This window comes from Callithrix jacchus, chromosome 19 (genome assembly GCF_049354715.1).
Source record: "Callithrix jacchus isolate 240 chromosome 19, calJac240_pri, whole genome shotgun sequence".
Lineage (NCBI taxonomy): Eukaryota > Metazoa > Chordata > Mammalia > Primates > Cebidae > Callithrix > Callithrix jacchus.
In genome coordinates, this window is record NC_133520.1 from 50,002,384 (window position 1) to 50,018,182 (window position 15,799).

General features: G+C 36.7%; 1 protein-coding gene across 7 annotated transcripts in view; it reads left to right on the forward strand.

Moving 5' to 3' along the window:
- Positions 1-15,799, forward strand: part of ARID4B (AT-rich interaction domain 4B) — a 152,743-nt gene that overhangs the window by 85,175 nt on the left and 51,769 nt on the right. For all 7 annotated transcript variants that reach the window (XR_013529965.1, XM_008985785.5, XM_078357291.1 and 4 more), the window contains exons 10-16: positions 785-861; positions 2,499-2,653; positions 6,417-6,489; positions 7,837-7,931; positions 9,709-9,806; positions 11,421-11,655; positions 11,987-12,156. Coding sequence is in view for 6 of the 7 variants with exons in the window: in XM_008985785.5 (XP_008984033.3) it covers positions 785-861; positions 2,499-2,653; positions 6,417-6,489; positions 7,837-7,931; positions 9,709-9,806; positions 11,421-11,655; positions 11,987-12,156 (903 nt within the window). In the remaining variant the exon portion in view is untranslated. The remainder of the gene's footprint in view (positions 1-784; positions 862-2,498; positions 2,654-6,416; positions 6,490-7,836; positions 7,932-9,708; positions 9,807-11,420; positions 11,656-11,986; positions 12,157-15,799) is intronic.

Consider the following 15,799-nt stretch of genomic DNA (forward strand, 5'->3'; position numbering starts at 1 on the left):
ACCACGACTCCTGGCTTTTTTTACTGTTTTTGTTTTTTAAGTTTTTCTGTGGAGACTGGATCTGGCTGTGTTACACATCCTGATCTTGAACTCTTGGCATGAAGCAGTCCTCCCACCTTGACCTCCCAAAATGTTGGGATTACAGGCACAAATCACCATGTCTGGCCCCAAATATTTTATCATTAAATTGCTGTAAATAGTTTTTGGCCAGGCATGGTGGCCCATAACTTTAATCCCAGCACTTTGGGAGGTCAAGGCGGGTGGATCACTTCAGGTCAGGAGTTAGAGACCAACCTGGCCAACATAGTGAAATGCTATCTCTACTAAAAATACAAAAATTAGCTGGGTGGTCATGGCATGTGCCTATAATCCCAGCTACTTGGGAGGCTGAGGCAGGAGAATCACTTGAGCCTGGAAGGTGGTTTTTGTGATGAGCCAAGATCATGCCACTGCACTTCAGTCTGGGCAATAGAGTGAGACCCTGTCTGGGGGAAAAAAAAGTTTTTAGTGTTGCATTTAGGCAGGGGACTCTGGTATTTGGGAACATGTTGGTGTTTATAAAAGATCTCTTATGGTAGGATCCTTCTGTAGATGATTACATATTTTGACATCCTGTATCATGTTATTTCTGACTTGCTACTCTGTGTTCAATCACTTTTATTGTAAATGTCAGTCTTCCCATATTTTCACTATCTTTCTGTGATATATAATCATCTGGACTCTTAATTAATCTTAGTCACATTTTTGGTTTTTTTCTTCTTTCATAATTAAAAAAATAATATAGTACTTCAGTTCCAAGAAAAGATGTCCATGAAATTACTAGTGACACTGCACCAAAGCCTGATCCTATATTAAAACAAGGTAAGGGTAATCTTGGAATAAATTGCAAGTGCTGTAAAAGATGTTTTTGAAGATTAAAATATTTTTTGCTGTTTAAAAATTTTTAAAAAATTATGTCCTTATGGTTATATTGGGTTCCTTGTGATCTATAGTTTTGTAAACACATGTGACTTTTGTTTTATAAGTTTTCTTATTTTTTGGAAATGAAGTCTTACTCTGTCACTCAGGCTGGAGTACATTGTTGTACTCTCAGTTCACTGCAACCTCCCCCCCACCCCCGGGTTCAAGCAATTCTTCTACCTCAGCCTTCCAAGTAACTGGGACTACAGGAGCACGTCTCCATGCCCAGCTAATCGTTTGTATTTTAGTAGAGATGGGGTTTCACCATGTTAACCAGGCTGGTCTTGAACTCCTGAGCTCAGGCAATCTGCCCACCTCGGCCTCCCAAAGTGCTAGGATTACCAGCGTGCTGTAAGGTTTTTTTTTTTCTTCTTTTTATAACTTATGTCAGGCACAATAATCTAGAATAATGGGAGAGAACTGTATCATCAGCTATTACTATAATCTGGCTTTGCCTGGTCAATAAATAACTAGTTTCTGGGAATGGTAGAAAAGGAATCTAAGTAACTTCTTCTTTTTTTTTTTTTTTTTTCCCGGAGACAGAGTCTCGCTCTGTTGCCCAGGCTGCAGTGCAGTGGTGCAATCTCGGATCACTGCAATCTTCACCTCACAGGTTCAAGCAGTTCTCCTGCCTCAGTCTCCCAAGTAGCTGGGACTATAGGTGCCCACTACTACACTCAGCTAATTTTTGTGATTTTAGTAGAGACAGGGTTGCGCCATGTTGGCCAGGCTGGTCTGACCTCAAGTAATCTGCCCACCATGGCCTCCCAAAGTGCTGGGATTACAGGTGTAAGCCATCGAGCCTAGCTGAGAAATCAAAGCAATTTTGATTTGGTATTTCTCACTAATGGATGTATATCCTTAACCACAAGGCTCCAGTAGTTTTATTTGAGGAATAAGTGGTAATTATATCTGTCACTTGGTTTTTTGGCACTGTAAATATTTGTCTTCTCTTTGCCTTTATTCAGTAATATGCTATGTAGATTAGTTAAAATCATCAAGATTTTTTGGTTTATAGTTTATTCCCATATAGTGTAAAATGAGAATACTTGTGTCTAATTTTAGTTTAAGCTAATTGTTACCATAGTTTTAATTAAAGTTTAACTGAAAATGTAAAAATCATATTTGGTCAATTTTCAGGTATTATATGTTTATTTTAATGGCTCTACACCTGGTATTAATACCGTTTGATAATTGTTGCATAAAATATTACATGGTTTTCTGTATTAAAGGTTTTTACTAGAGAAGCTTAATTTTCATTTAAAAGAATAAAACCACTCTTATTTATTTGAACTTAAGTAATCTTTTAATGGTAGCAGTTTTGCCATCTATAAAATGACTTCCTAATGCATAGGATGGATAGGACTAAATATATTGCTACATTTAAAAACAGTTAACACAATTTCTGGTATATAGCAAGCAGTAAATGGCAGTGGTATTAGCACAGTAGTTTTTATTTCTTTATCATGTTTAATACTTTTTGAGAAAACAATTGTCTTAAATTTCTTTAGTTCATATAGCTTATGGTCTGTTTCCAGCCTTTGAACAGGCACTTGAATTTCACAAAAGTAAAACGATTCCTGCTAACTGGAAGACTGAATTGAAAGAAGATAGCTCTAGCAGTGAAGCAGAGGAAGAAGAGGAGGAGGAAGATGATGAAAAGGAAAAGGAGGATAATAGCAGTGAAGAAGAGGTATGTGAAAACAGTTGATTCCTTTAAAAATTTTAAATAACAGTTGGGTTTCCCTTATGGGTTAGGATTTGTCACGAAGTCATTAATCGCAGTATTTTTAGTATGAGAAATATTTCATAACAAATTTGTATTTGTGATACTCATAATCAGGTAGTTTACTTGGTTACTTTAAAATAGATGTATGATCTTATGAAATTAAAAATATGAAGCCTGATTGTCCTGATAACCTCAAAAAGATGTCTTAATCTTGCCATGCTTTTGGTTTATGAGATAATTAAGAAAGTACACCCCTAGGCCAGGCATGGTGGCTCATGCCCGTAATCCGAGCACTTTGGGAGGCCAAGGCAGGTGGATTTCTTGAGCTCTGGAGTTGAAGACCAGACTGGGTAACAGAGTGAAACCCCATCTCAAGAAAAATAAAAATAAATAGCAGGGCATGTCAGCACACATCTGTAGTCCCAGCTACTGAGGAGGCTGTGTTAGGAGGATGGCCTGAGCCCTGGAGGTGGAGGTTGCAATGAGCTGTGAATTACCACTGCCTTCCATCCTAAGTGACAGAGTGAGGCCCTGTCTTATTAAAAAAACAAAAACCTACCTACCTAATACTTTAAAATGCGTTTCATTACCATGTAGACAGTTGTCACCTCATGAAATGTTTACATCTCCATATTTTATCAATTTACCCAGAAAAGTATAAAATATAATACTTAAAAGAAAAATCTGGCTGGGTATGGTGGCTCATGCCTGTAATCCCAGCACTTTAGGAGGCCAAGGCAGGCGGATCACGAGGTCAGGAGTTCAAGACCAGCCTGGCCAACATGGTGAAATCTGTCTCTACTAAAAATACAAAACAACTAGCTGGGCCTGGTGGTGGGTACCTATAATCCCAGCTACTCAGGAGGCTGAGGCAGGAGAATTCACTTGAACCTGGGAGGCTTCAGCTGAAGCAGAGGTTGTGGTGAGCTGAGATTGTGCTATTGCACTCCAGCCCGGGTGACAGTGCGAGACTCCATCTTAAAAGAAAAATCAGCACAAGAGTAAAGATTAATATCTCTTTGAGTCAGGGAATCTTGAATCGTTTTATCTAATACAAAGGAGTAGATAATTCTGATTAGATCATAAATAAGACATCTGAATTTATATGGATCAAAGAGCTCAAATTTTAGATTTTATTGTAACTGGTGCTTTAGGTCTGGCAGTGACAGGGTACTCTTTAATGGTTTGCTAAACAGCTTTGTAAAAGTGAGTGGTGCAGATAGTGAAAGCTGCTATATTTGACCATGAAATGAAATTTATTTAATGTGTATAATAAATTTGTTTGTCAATATGGAATATTTTAGATAAGTTATGAAATTCTGGCTTTTAACTGTAGTAAACTATTAATGAAATGAGATTGTTTGGTAGATGACATTTTAGGGTATAGTGATCTGTAATGATAGTATGTAATGTAGAATTTCCCCACTTCAGTCTTCTCCCTGACTGCTTTCTTTTTAAATTGCTAAAATGCGCAGTCATTCCCTTGCTGCTAAAAACCTCCCGAGTAGCTTTTTGTCACTGTTAAAGTCAAGCTTCAATGTAGAATCTCCTTTATAGTCCAATTCCTGCCTTGATTTTTTCTCATCACTTCCCTTTCTATGCCCTCTATAGCAATATCAAATTATATGTTTTGTTACTACTCACCTTTGCATATACTAGTGCTTCTGCAGGCACCACCTTTTCCTTCTCCTCCTTCCTTAGTCAGCATCGCACATTCCTGTTCAGTTTTGAGAACCCTATTTACATTGCCATCTCTGTAAAGAGAACCTGTGAACCATCATCTCCCTCCTATTAGAAAAGCATCACTTGGTTTGCTAGTCTAACTACTATTGCTCCTAGCTAGGCATGGTGGCTCACGCCTGTAATCCCAGCACTTCAGGAGGCCGAGGCGGGTGGATCACCTGAGGTCAGGAGTTTGAGACCAGCCTGAGCAACATGTTGAAACCTCATCTCCACTAGAAATACAAAAATTAGCTGGGCATGGTGGCGCATGCCTGTAATCCCAGCTACTCGGGAGGCTGAGGAAGGAGATTCGCTTGAACCCAGGCGGTGGAGGTTGCAGTGAGCTGAGATTGTACCACTGCACTCCAGCCTGGGCGACAGGGCAAGACTGTCTCAAAAACAACAACAACAACAAAACAAAACTGTTACTGTTTCTTATGCATATTTCCGTTATTTATACACACACACTCGCGTGCACACACACACACGTTTCTTTATATTTATTGTCTATTTTTTCCTCCCACAAATCTGTAAGTTCCTTAAAGCTGTCTTATTCATATTCATACTTAAAGTGTCTGTCATAGTGTGTAAAATATAACAAATGATCAATAGCTACCAAACCTTTTGGTACTTAGTTTAGTGTTTTTGCAAAAGCAAATATGCAGTACAGTTTAAACATTTTCTTGAGTTAAATACAAGCTTACCTTAAACGTTTTTGGAATAGAAATAAGTTGGGCTGTTTATTAAATATTGTACCATGGGAACATTTATGATAACATCTAATAAATAGATAACCTTAGATTTTTATTTGACCACCTTACCAAAACCTGAATGTGTGGAGTGTGTTTAAATTGAGAAATACAGATTTCATTAACAAATTAATGGTGTCATTTATTTTTCTCTGCCCAGTTAGAAAACCTAATAGTTTATCAACATGGGCTTTAAAAAAAAATTACCTTTCTTTGTTGTACTAACTTTTTAAAATAAAAAGGCAATCGTAAAGCAGTGGCATTAGGCACATGATTTTCCAAATTTAAAAATGCTGTGTTTTGAGTTATTTAGATTACCAGTTGAATATCCTAACTTTTACTATTAGAAATACGTATATTTAAGCCAGAGTAACTGTAAAGCCTACCTGTGTATTTGGAATCATTATCTCTGCAGTTACTCCTAATCATGTTCTGTAATGGCAGGCTCCATAGCTTATTTTTCTTTTATTTGATTCAGCACCTAGCCTAGTGCCTACACTTACAGGTGCTAATTGTTTGTTGAATGGATGAAAGTCATTGAATTGGTGAGTTCCTCAATCTTACCTACTACCCTGCTCCTTGCAGGTTGCTTCAGGACCAGCTCCCTACTGCCACAGCCCTTGGCCACAGCAGCAAGAAGCTAGTCCCTCCCTTGTAATTGATAAATCGGGGAACTATTTTATTACTTGAAGATTTCCCTAAGTCTGAATCTTCAGGTATTGTAGATCAAGTTTGTTCCCCACTTACTGATTATATAAGCTTGAAGTATGTACAGTGGGGCTGTATATAATGAAGGATACTTGTAGTTATAACTAGTGGGACCCATACTTGTATAGTTCCTGGAAGAGCAATAATAGAGTTAGTTTTGTGTTTAACCCTGACCCAATTTTACGTAAGTGAGAGTAGGTCTTCTTGAGCCTGTGACCCTGATTTGAAAAATAGATCTCAGATATGATTTAAAAAAAAAAAAAACATGATAAATCTTGCTAGTCCCATTTCTACTAATATGAGAATTTTTACTGTGGGGATTTTAACAATTGAGATACTTTTAAAGACATATTCATTCCTCTATAAAACGTAAAATGTCTAGACTTAACCTGGTTTTGAACAGCTTAGTGTTAAAGAATACTTTTGATTAGGTAAAAAGCCTTCGAAATATTTTAGTGAATATTAGTCTTCACTGTTCATAAGAAATCTGCTTGTATTATTAAAATGCTTAATTGAAGAAAATAATATTCTTCTGTGATTAAAATTAGGAAGAAATAGAACCATTTCCAGAAGAAAGGGAGAATTTTCTTCAGCAGTTGTACAAATTTATGGAAGATAGAGGTGAGTGTTTTTTATTTATCCTTAACATAGTAGGTTTTAGACAGATAATTAGTATCTTTAAAATAAGAATAGAATTTTGTTTACTGAACTTTGTCACCAGTAATTATGGCTGTCTTTTTGACTGTGTTATCACCGGCACCTAGCAAAGCACCTGTTATGTAACAAGTAGAATGAGGAATATGACAGTATTTTGATAGATATTGTGGCTACGGACACATAAATGCACTTACTCTGTCCTGCCAATCCCCTTACCTATCCATGGGGCCCTAAAAAACAGTAGCAAAATAGAAATTAAGCCAGAAATAGAAAAAGAAATGTGACAAAGTCTCATCAAAGTGAGCCTTGGCTCAGCTTTTTCAATCTGCCAGAAGCTGCTAAGGCCTGCAAGGATTGAAGGAAGAAGAACTTAGGTTAATGACCTAATCCTTCAGTAACCATGATGCTGCTACTCTCCAGCTTATCTTCTTGGTCAGAGTCTACTTTCTTCGTTTCTGGGAAGATGCTTATAAGGGAGTAAGGAGAGGCTTCCTAGTTAGAAGGGAAGGGTAATATGACTGATTATTGTTTGGAAATGCCACAATACTCTGGGAATTAAAGGTTTTCTAAATCCCTGATTGTAATGCTGATGAGTAGAAACTTGCTCTGTTTGTCAGTTTTTTTGTTCTCATAAATGATAATGCATAATATATCTTTTCATTTTTCAATATAAAATCTTTGATTCTTTTATTATTTCTTCATATGAATGGAGAGCTAGCCTAAGAAATATGTTGTTCATAGGCTTTTGCATAAGATAAATGAAAAAGCAAAGAAAATGAATAAAATCTAATACTAGAGAAGAGTGAAAAAATATGATTAAGCCAGTCATATATTTTGTAGAAATGACCATATGAGGCAGTGTACCACTAGCCTATCATCTCCTCTATTACTTTCTAATGGTTTGTTTGATTTAATGTCTTTACCTTGCATTTTTTTGTGTTAGAATGGAAAACAAACAAACAACATGTAGCTGTACTCTGGAATCTATTGTTTAGACTAGTACTAGATTGGTAAAATACAAAGAAAATACCCTGAAAGTCACTCTCATTGGGAAGCAGTTGTCCAGTATTTATTTTCTTGCTCGTCAGAGGGAAGAAAGTAAATGAAAATAAAAGGTTTCAAAAATCTGGTTATGTGAAAAAATTTTAAAGTGGCAATGGGTTTGTTTATGTGTAGATACCATGTCTTTGATTAACAAGAGAATTTCTCATGTATATTGCACTGTAAATACTCAGTGGTATTATTTGAATCTTTTGAAATTCTAAATTAGAAATGTAGAATGGATCTAATATAGTTTGTTTTCTATACCAGGTACACCTATTAACAAACGACCTGTACTTGGTTATCGAAATTTGAATCTCTTCAAGTTATTCAGACTTGTGCACAAACTTGGAGGATTTGATAATGTGAGTATTGTAGTCAGACTGAAACATCTTTTTCATGTAATATGTTGTCTCAGGTATCTGCCATCTCTGAAATTGTTTTTCTAAACCAAAAAAAAGTTTCTCAGTAAAGACTTAAGAAGAAAAGAAAGTACAGCTTAGAAAGGTATAACTAGCCTCCTCAGACAAAATTTTAATTTTAATCATTTTTTTAGGCCCGGCATGGTGGCTCACACCTGCAATCCCAACACTTTGGGAGGCCCAGGCAGGTGGATCACTTGAGTTCGAGAACAGCCTGGCCAACATGACAAAACCCTGTCTCTACAAAAAATACAAAAATCAGCTGGGTGTGATAATGCACACTTGTAATTCAAGCTACATGGGAGGCTGAGGCACAAGAATTGCTTGAACCCAGGAGGTGGAGATTGCAGTGAGCCAAGACTGCACTGCACTCACCTGGGTGACAGAATGAGATTCTGTCTCAAAGAAAAAAAAAGATTTTTTTAATATGACCTTTTTGATTACTATTAAATTGGTTAAACTTTCAGAAAGCACCTTTTTATAACTAAGTCATACCACAGTCATATTGGTAGAAATCCTTCCTGTGTCTCTTTTTCACTAGACAGTATGCCCCTTAAGAGCAGGAATCTGCCTTAATAGCCTTTAAGAATATAAAGGCGGCCGGGCGCAGTGGCTCACGCCTATAATCCCAGCACTTTGGGAGGCCGAGGCGGGTGGATCACGAGGTCAAGAGATCGAGACCATCCTGGTCAACATGGTGAAACCCCGTCTCTACTAAAAATACAAAAAATTAGCTGGGCATGGTGGCGCTTGCCTGTAATCCCAGCTACTCGGGAGGCTGAGGCAGGAGAATTGTCTGAACCAAGGAGGTGGAGGTTGCAGTGAGCCGAGATCGCGCCATTGCACTCCAGCCTGGGTAACGAGTGAAACTCCGTCTCAAGAAAAAAAAAAAAAAAAAAAAAAAGAATATAAAGGCTATTATCCTTTAAGAATATAAAGGGATTAAGCCAGGAAATGTTTGTTGAACTGATCTGAAGAAATAAGATTGACAACGATATACAGTACATATCCAATTGAGAATGTTCTGTGGAATAAAATACAAATTTCTGTAGAACTGCTTTCATTTGTTAGATTATATATTTTATGAGAAATAATAAATCCTTTAAAAATGCTTGTCTTCATTTTTTTTTTTTTTTTTTTAATTAAGAGCCTGAATATTTTTTGTATTTTCTATAACTGGGTTTATTTAAAAGTCAAATGGGGCCAGTTATGCCTGTAATCTTAGCACTTTGGGAGACTGAGGTCAGAGGATTCCTGCAGCCCAGGAGTTTGAGACCTTCCTGGGCAGCATGGTGAGACTCCATCTCTACAAAAAAAAGGTTTTTAATTAGCCAGGTGAGTTGGTGTATGCCTACTGTCCCAGCTACTTGGGATGTTGATGCAGCAGGATCCCTTGAGCCCAAAAGTTAGGGGCTGCAGTGAGCTCTGTTTGTACCACTGTTGCTGCACTCTAGCCTAGGCAATAGAATGGAATCCAGTTCCCCTCCCCGCCAAAAAAGTCAAATGGCCTAATATTTCAATATTTGTAATTCTGTGATATTTGTCAGAGTACTAAAACCCTTACTTGTAAACCAAATTTAGAATTTATCAGGATTTAAAAAAAATTCTTTTGAGACTAGGACCAATAAATTAAAAAAATACTCATATATACTGTGTCTATCAAAATGTTATTATATTAACACCTTTTAATTTGGGAATTTTGTTTCACTTTGTCCATTAGATTGAAAGTGGAGCTGTTTGGAAACAAGTCTACCAAGACCTTGGAATCCCTGTCTTAAATTCAGCTGCAGGGTACAATGTTAAATGTGCTTATAAAAAGTAAGTTCGTGGAACTGATATGATTATCTTCAGTTTTTTTTAACCTAGAAAGCAGGAGGAAAGTTACTTTATAACTGAGGCTAATTAATTCTTCAAAGATATCAGAAAATTTTACTAGTCATTCTGTCATAGCATTTTCTAGAATATATTCTATGAATACTAGATATATGAGAAATTCTGTGAAGAAAGTTTTTATGGCTAAGTACATTTGTCAAGTACTGCACAGAGGTTAAAAAGCTAATATTCTAAAGTCAAGTAAATCTACATTTGAATCCTAGTTCTGCCAGTTAGCTGTTTATGCCCTTGGGCCAGTTATTTATTCTCCTAAGCCTGTTTCTTCATTTGTAAAATGGGATGCTTGGCTGAGCATGGTGGCTCACACCTGTAATTCTAGCACTTTGGGAGGTCTAGGCAGGAGTATAACTTGAGGTCAGGAGTTTGAGACCAGCCTGGCCAACATGGCAAAACCCTGTTTCCACTAATAATACAAAAATTAGCCAGGCATAGCGGCTCATGCCTGTAGTCCCAGCTACTCAGGAGACACTGGGGCAGGATAATTGCTTGAACTCAGGAGGCGGAGGTTGCAGTGTGCTGAGATCACACCACTGCACTTCAGCCTGGGCAACAGAGTAAGACTGTCTTTAAAAAAAGCGGGATGGCAAGGGGATGCTGCTGCTTGCCCCAGGATTACCATAATGACCAAATGAGATTTACTAAGGGGTCCAGCCTCACACATAAGAAATGTGCAACAAATAGATGTTATTGCTAATACTTTTTTTTTTTTTTTGAGATGGAGTTTCGCTCTTGTTACCCAGGCTGGAGTGCAATGGCATGATCTCGGCTCACTGCAATCTCCGCCTCCTGGGTTCAGGCAATTCTCCTGCCTCAGCCTCCTGAGTAGCTGGGATTATAGGCACGCGCCACCATGCCCAGCTAATTTTTTGTATTTTTAGTAGAGACGGGGTTTCACCATGTTGACCAGGATGGTCTCGATCTGTTGACCTCATGATCCACCTGCCTCGGCCTCCCAAAGTGCTGGGATTACAGGCTTGAGCCGCTGTGCCCGGCCTTGCTAATACTTTTAATATCGGTTATTGTTAAGAGTCTGAGCACAGTTTTTTAAATGATTTTTTTTTTACAAAATATTTTATTTGCATTGAAAAGATTAGAAAGAACTGGGATAGGCTGGGCGCGGTGGCTCAAGCCTGTAATCCCAGCACTTTGGGAGGCCGAGGCAGGTGAATCACAAGGTCAACAGATCGAGGCCAGCCTGGTCAACATGGTGAAACCCCGTGTCTACTAAAAATACGAAAAATTAGCTGGGCATAGTGGCGCGTGCCTGTAATCCCAGCTACTCAGGAGGCTGAGGCAGGAGAATTGCCTGAACCCAGGAGGCGGAGGTTGCGGTGAGCCGAGATTGCGCCATTGCACTCCAGCCTGGGTAACAAGAGCGAAACTCCATCTCAAAAAAAAGAAAGAACTGGAATAAATTAGAATGTTAATGTGGCTCAATATCTAAGAGTTTAGACAAAAGAAATGAATACACATTAAAAATAATTCTATAGTTATATTTTGAAATGTTTTCATCAAATGTAATTTCTCTTCATGTTCCAGATATTTATACGGTTTTGAGGAGTACTGTAGATCAGCTAACATTGCGTTTCAGATGGCATTGCCAGACAAAGTCGTTAACAAGCAGTGTAAGGAGTGTGAAAATGTAAAAGTGAAGGAAGAAAATGGAACAGAGACCGAAGACATAAAGACTGAGGAGGAGAGAAATACACTACCAAAAGAAGAAAAACCTACTGAGGATGAAATTGAAAGAAAGGAAAATATTAAGCCCTCTCTGGTAAATTAGATATTGTTAATTGCCCTTTGCCTTCTTTGGTATATTTTTTACATCCTCTATAAAGTTCTAAAATCAATATACTGTATAATATTATTCTTCATTGTTTGTTTATTTTCTTTATTAAGTGCCAATTTTATATAATTTTTATAACTTCAAAATTGCTGTTAGCTATTTTTGTCTAGTGCTTTAAAAATAGCAGAGGTTTCTTAAAAGTAGTTTACAACTTTCAATATTAACATTAGTTGATACCTCCTGTTGCTAAGAGAGAAATCATGGATGTAGGTTGAAAACTTTTACTTTTGTTGGTTTCTTTCCTCTGATCTTTTTCTAGGGAAGTAAAAAGAATTTATTAGAATCTACACATTCTGATCAGGAAAAAGAAGTTAACATTAAAAAACCAGAAGAAAATGAAAATGTGGACGACAAAGATGATGACACAACTAGGGTAGATGAATCCCTCAACATAAAGGTAGAAGCCGAGGAAGAAAAAGCAAAATCTGGGTAAGAAAATTGTTTTTGGTTAAGATGCATTTTGGCTTGTTGGCTTCTTATCATTTGTTCTTTGTATGTGTATGTGTATGAATCTGATTGACAAAATATTAAATAATAGAATGGCATTTATTAATTAAATACCATTAACTTCCTTCAGAGACCCTACTGATAAAAATTTGTAGAAAAAGATCATACTTTTGATCCATTCTTCTTGCTCTCATCATGGAAATTTATAAAAGTTTTAGCTAGAGCAAAGTATTTTTAGGTCTGCTAAATGACTTGATAATATAAACTTGGGGCTATAACTGTGTTTTATAGACTGTATGTTGGCTATAGACTCGGAGAGTTGTGTTTATTTCTTAAGCAAAAAGCAAGAGTAGAAAAATACTAAGGTTTTAAAAGGCCAAAAATTGTTATGTTCTATTTTATGTGATAGTAGCATTTATGTGTTTTAGTCACTTTGGAATGATGAATTATTTGACAGTATAATTTATGCACTGCTGGTGGACCCCTGTATTTTATAGATAATCTTTGGCATTGAATCTTTTTTGTGAGGCTTAAGAAACATAAACATCTCTGTTAGTGTTTCATTTAAATAAGTACTGTGAATTAAAAAAAAATTATTTAGCAGGCCAGTTGCAGTGGTTCATGCCTGTAATCCTAGCACTTTGAGAGGCCAAGGCGGGTGGATCACTTATGTCAAGAGTTCAAGACCAGCCTGGCCAATGTGGTGAAACCCTGTCCCTACTAAAAATACAAAAAAAGTTAGGTGGGGTGGGTAGCACATCTGTAGTCCCACCTACTCTGGAGGCTGAGACAGGAGAATCTCTCTTGGACCTGGGAGGCAGAGGTTGCAGTGAGCTGAGATCGTACCACTACACTATGCCTAGAGGACATAGTGAGTCTCTGGCTCAAAAAAAAAAAAAATCATTTAGCATACTGAAATTTGGCCACAGTGTGCAGACGAACAGGGAAGAGGGGAAGAAAAGGTGGGGCATTATATGAATATAGTAAAAAGTATTTGTTTATTATACTTTGTTGTAGTTTTGTATATAAAAATATATATCTGAAGTATGCCTTACTACTGTTGGAGACTATTTCAAGTATTAAGAAACTTAGTAAAGATTTCAGCCTTTTGTCTCAAGTCTTTGATTGATCAGAGTTCTGAAATTTTGATGGCACCATACAGATAAACATGGAAGAAAAATAATCCTGGGTTAGAAGAATGTCCTAGAAGTGTTTGTCAGAAGAATGTACTAAAAGTGTTTGTTGTTTATACTTTGTTACGTTTCTATATGTATAAGTGTGTATTTAAAGTACTTCCACAGGAGATCATTTTGATGAACTTAATAAGGATTCAGCTTTTTACCTAAAAATCTGATTTTTAAATCTGTAGGTGTTTCTGGAACATCTGCTGTTTGCAAGGCACTGTGATAAATATGTATTTTTTTTACTTAATTTTTAAAGTTGGTGTTTCTACTTATTTTATAGAACAAACTGTATTTTGTAGGTTTTTAGTAACCCTTTTAACTCTATATGGATTTTTATGTACTATAGATATTTATTAATATATGCATACCTCAAACTAAAATTTTCCTGATGTGACTGCCCTAGTTTGGTAGATATTCTTTAGAAGCATTACAGTTGGAACTGTTTATACAGTAGTCCCTGCTTTTCCACAGTTTCAGTTACCTTTGGTCATCTGTGGTCTGAAAAACAGGTGAGTACAGTGCAGTAAAATATTTTGATAAAGTGAGACAAGGCCACGTTCACATAACTATTATTACATTGTATTATAATTGTTTTATATTATTTTTAGTTATTATCTCATGGCTTGGCCTAATTAATAAATTAACCTTGATCAGAGGTTTGTATGTATAGGAAACATAATATATGTAAGGTTTGGTACTATCCACGGTTTCAGGCATCCACTGGGGATCTTGGAATGTATCCCCTGTAGATGAGAGGGGCTTACTATAATTGATTTTTTAGTTTGATTAGATAATTGCAGTCGAAAATTTTACAATGATAAAGAATTAACATATAGGTATTTCTCTGGCATATAAACTTTGTCTAAGTAAAAGACTACTTCTAAGAATGTTCAGTGTCCTTTTTCTATTGTCCAGATGTGGGAATTGAAGAAGTTGGTATGTGTAAAATATCCAGGTCAGTGCCTTGACCATAGCAGGTACTTTATACACTAGCTTTTTAAAAATTTGGTTTCATTGTAAAGAGTGTAACATCAAGTTGGGAAGATTTGGTATTTCTTTGTGAAGTCAGATGAAAATCCTTGCTGATACATTTTGTTTCCCAAGATATTCTTCTCTAAAATATTACTAGCTTAAATGTGTATGTGTATGTATGTATGTGAGTGCATGTATGTTAATATATGCATCAACTTAATTTTTTAACCTGTATGTTGGTTGCATTTTATACTTTCAGAGGCTCTCTTTCTTGGCATTCTGTGTTCTATCTGGTTTAGAACATTAGTCTTGAATTTGCCACTGAAGTCTTAGAGGAGTAGAGTAGTTTTCCATGGTTGATTGCCAGTAATTATATTATTTTCTTCTTTATACTTCAGTGTATTATTAAAGTGAATTTCATTTGGTTTATGTCTGAGGGTAATATTAAATGAATATTTTTAATTTTTTAATTTTGATTGCTTGATTTCGTTAATACGAGAATATTGGGTTTCTGTTCTAGATTAAATGAGAATTTGTCCGGGCTACTACTTAAAGTATAATTGTGCTTGCTGTTGATATTTAGGATTGTTTGTACTCATCACCTCAGTGTATTCTGTGATATAAGTTACAGCTTAGAGTTTGTCGTCATTTTTAAAAATTTATAATTTTGATCTTATATCTTACTTTTATATGATTCTGAGGTACATGATAAATCTCTTTTATTGTGGCCACAATAAAATACTTTTCTCCCCCCAATATGCAAAGTAGAATCTTATGACTTAGGCAGGTATTCTTTCAAAAAAAATTGTTTTAATGTACTATATAAAATAAAATTCCTCATAATTATCATTGATAATGCAGTTTCTCTTAATTTTTTAGATATTTTAGCCTTACTAAAATTATTTTTTCATAATAGAAATATTAAGGTGTTTTCAATAGCATTGTTAATATTTTAATCTCAGGCTGGGTGTGGTGGCTCACGCCTGTAATCCCAGCACTTTGGGAGGCCCAGGCAGGTGGATCACCTGAAGTCAGGAGTTTGAGACCAGCCTGGCCAACATGGTGAAACCCTCGTCTCTACTAAAAATACAAAAAATTAGCCGAGCATGGTGGTGTGTAGTCCCAGCTATTCGGTAAGCTGAAGCAGGAGAACTGAGTGAACCTGCGAGGTGGAGGTTGCAATGAGCTGAGATTGTGCCACGGTACTCCTGCCTGGGTGATAGAGTGAGGCTGTTTCAAAAACTATATATATATATATGGCTGGGCGCAGTGACTAATGCCTGTAATCCCAGCACTTTGGGAGGCCGAGGCAGGCAGATCATCCAAGGTCAAGAGTTCGAGACCAACCTGGCCAACATTGTGAAACCCTGTCTCTACTAAAAATAAAAACTTAGCCGGGTGTGGTGGCACGTGCCTGTAGTCCCAGCTACTCATGAAGCTAAGGCAGGAGAATTGCTTGAACCTGGGAG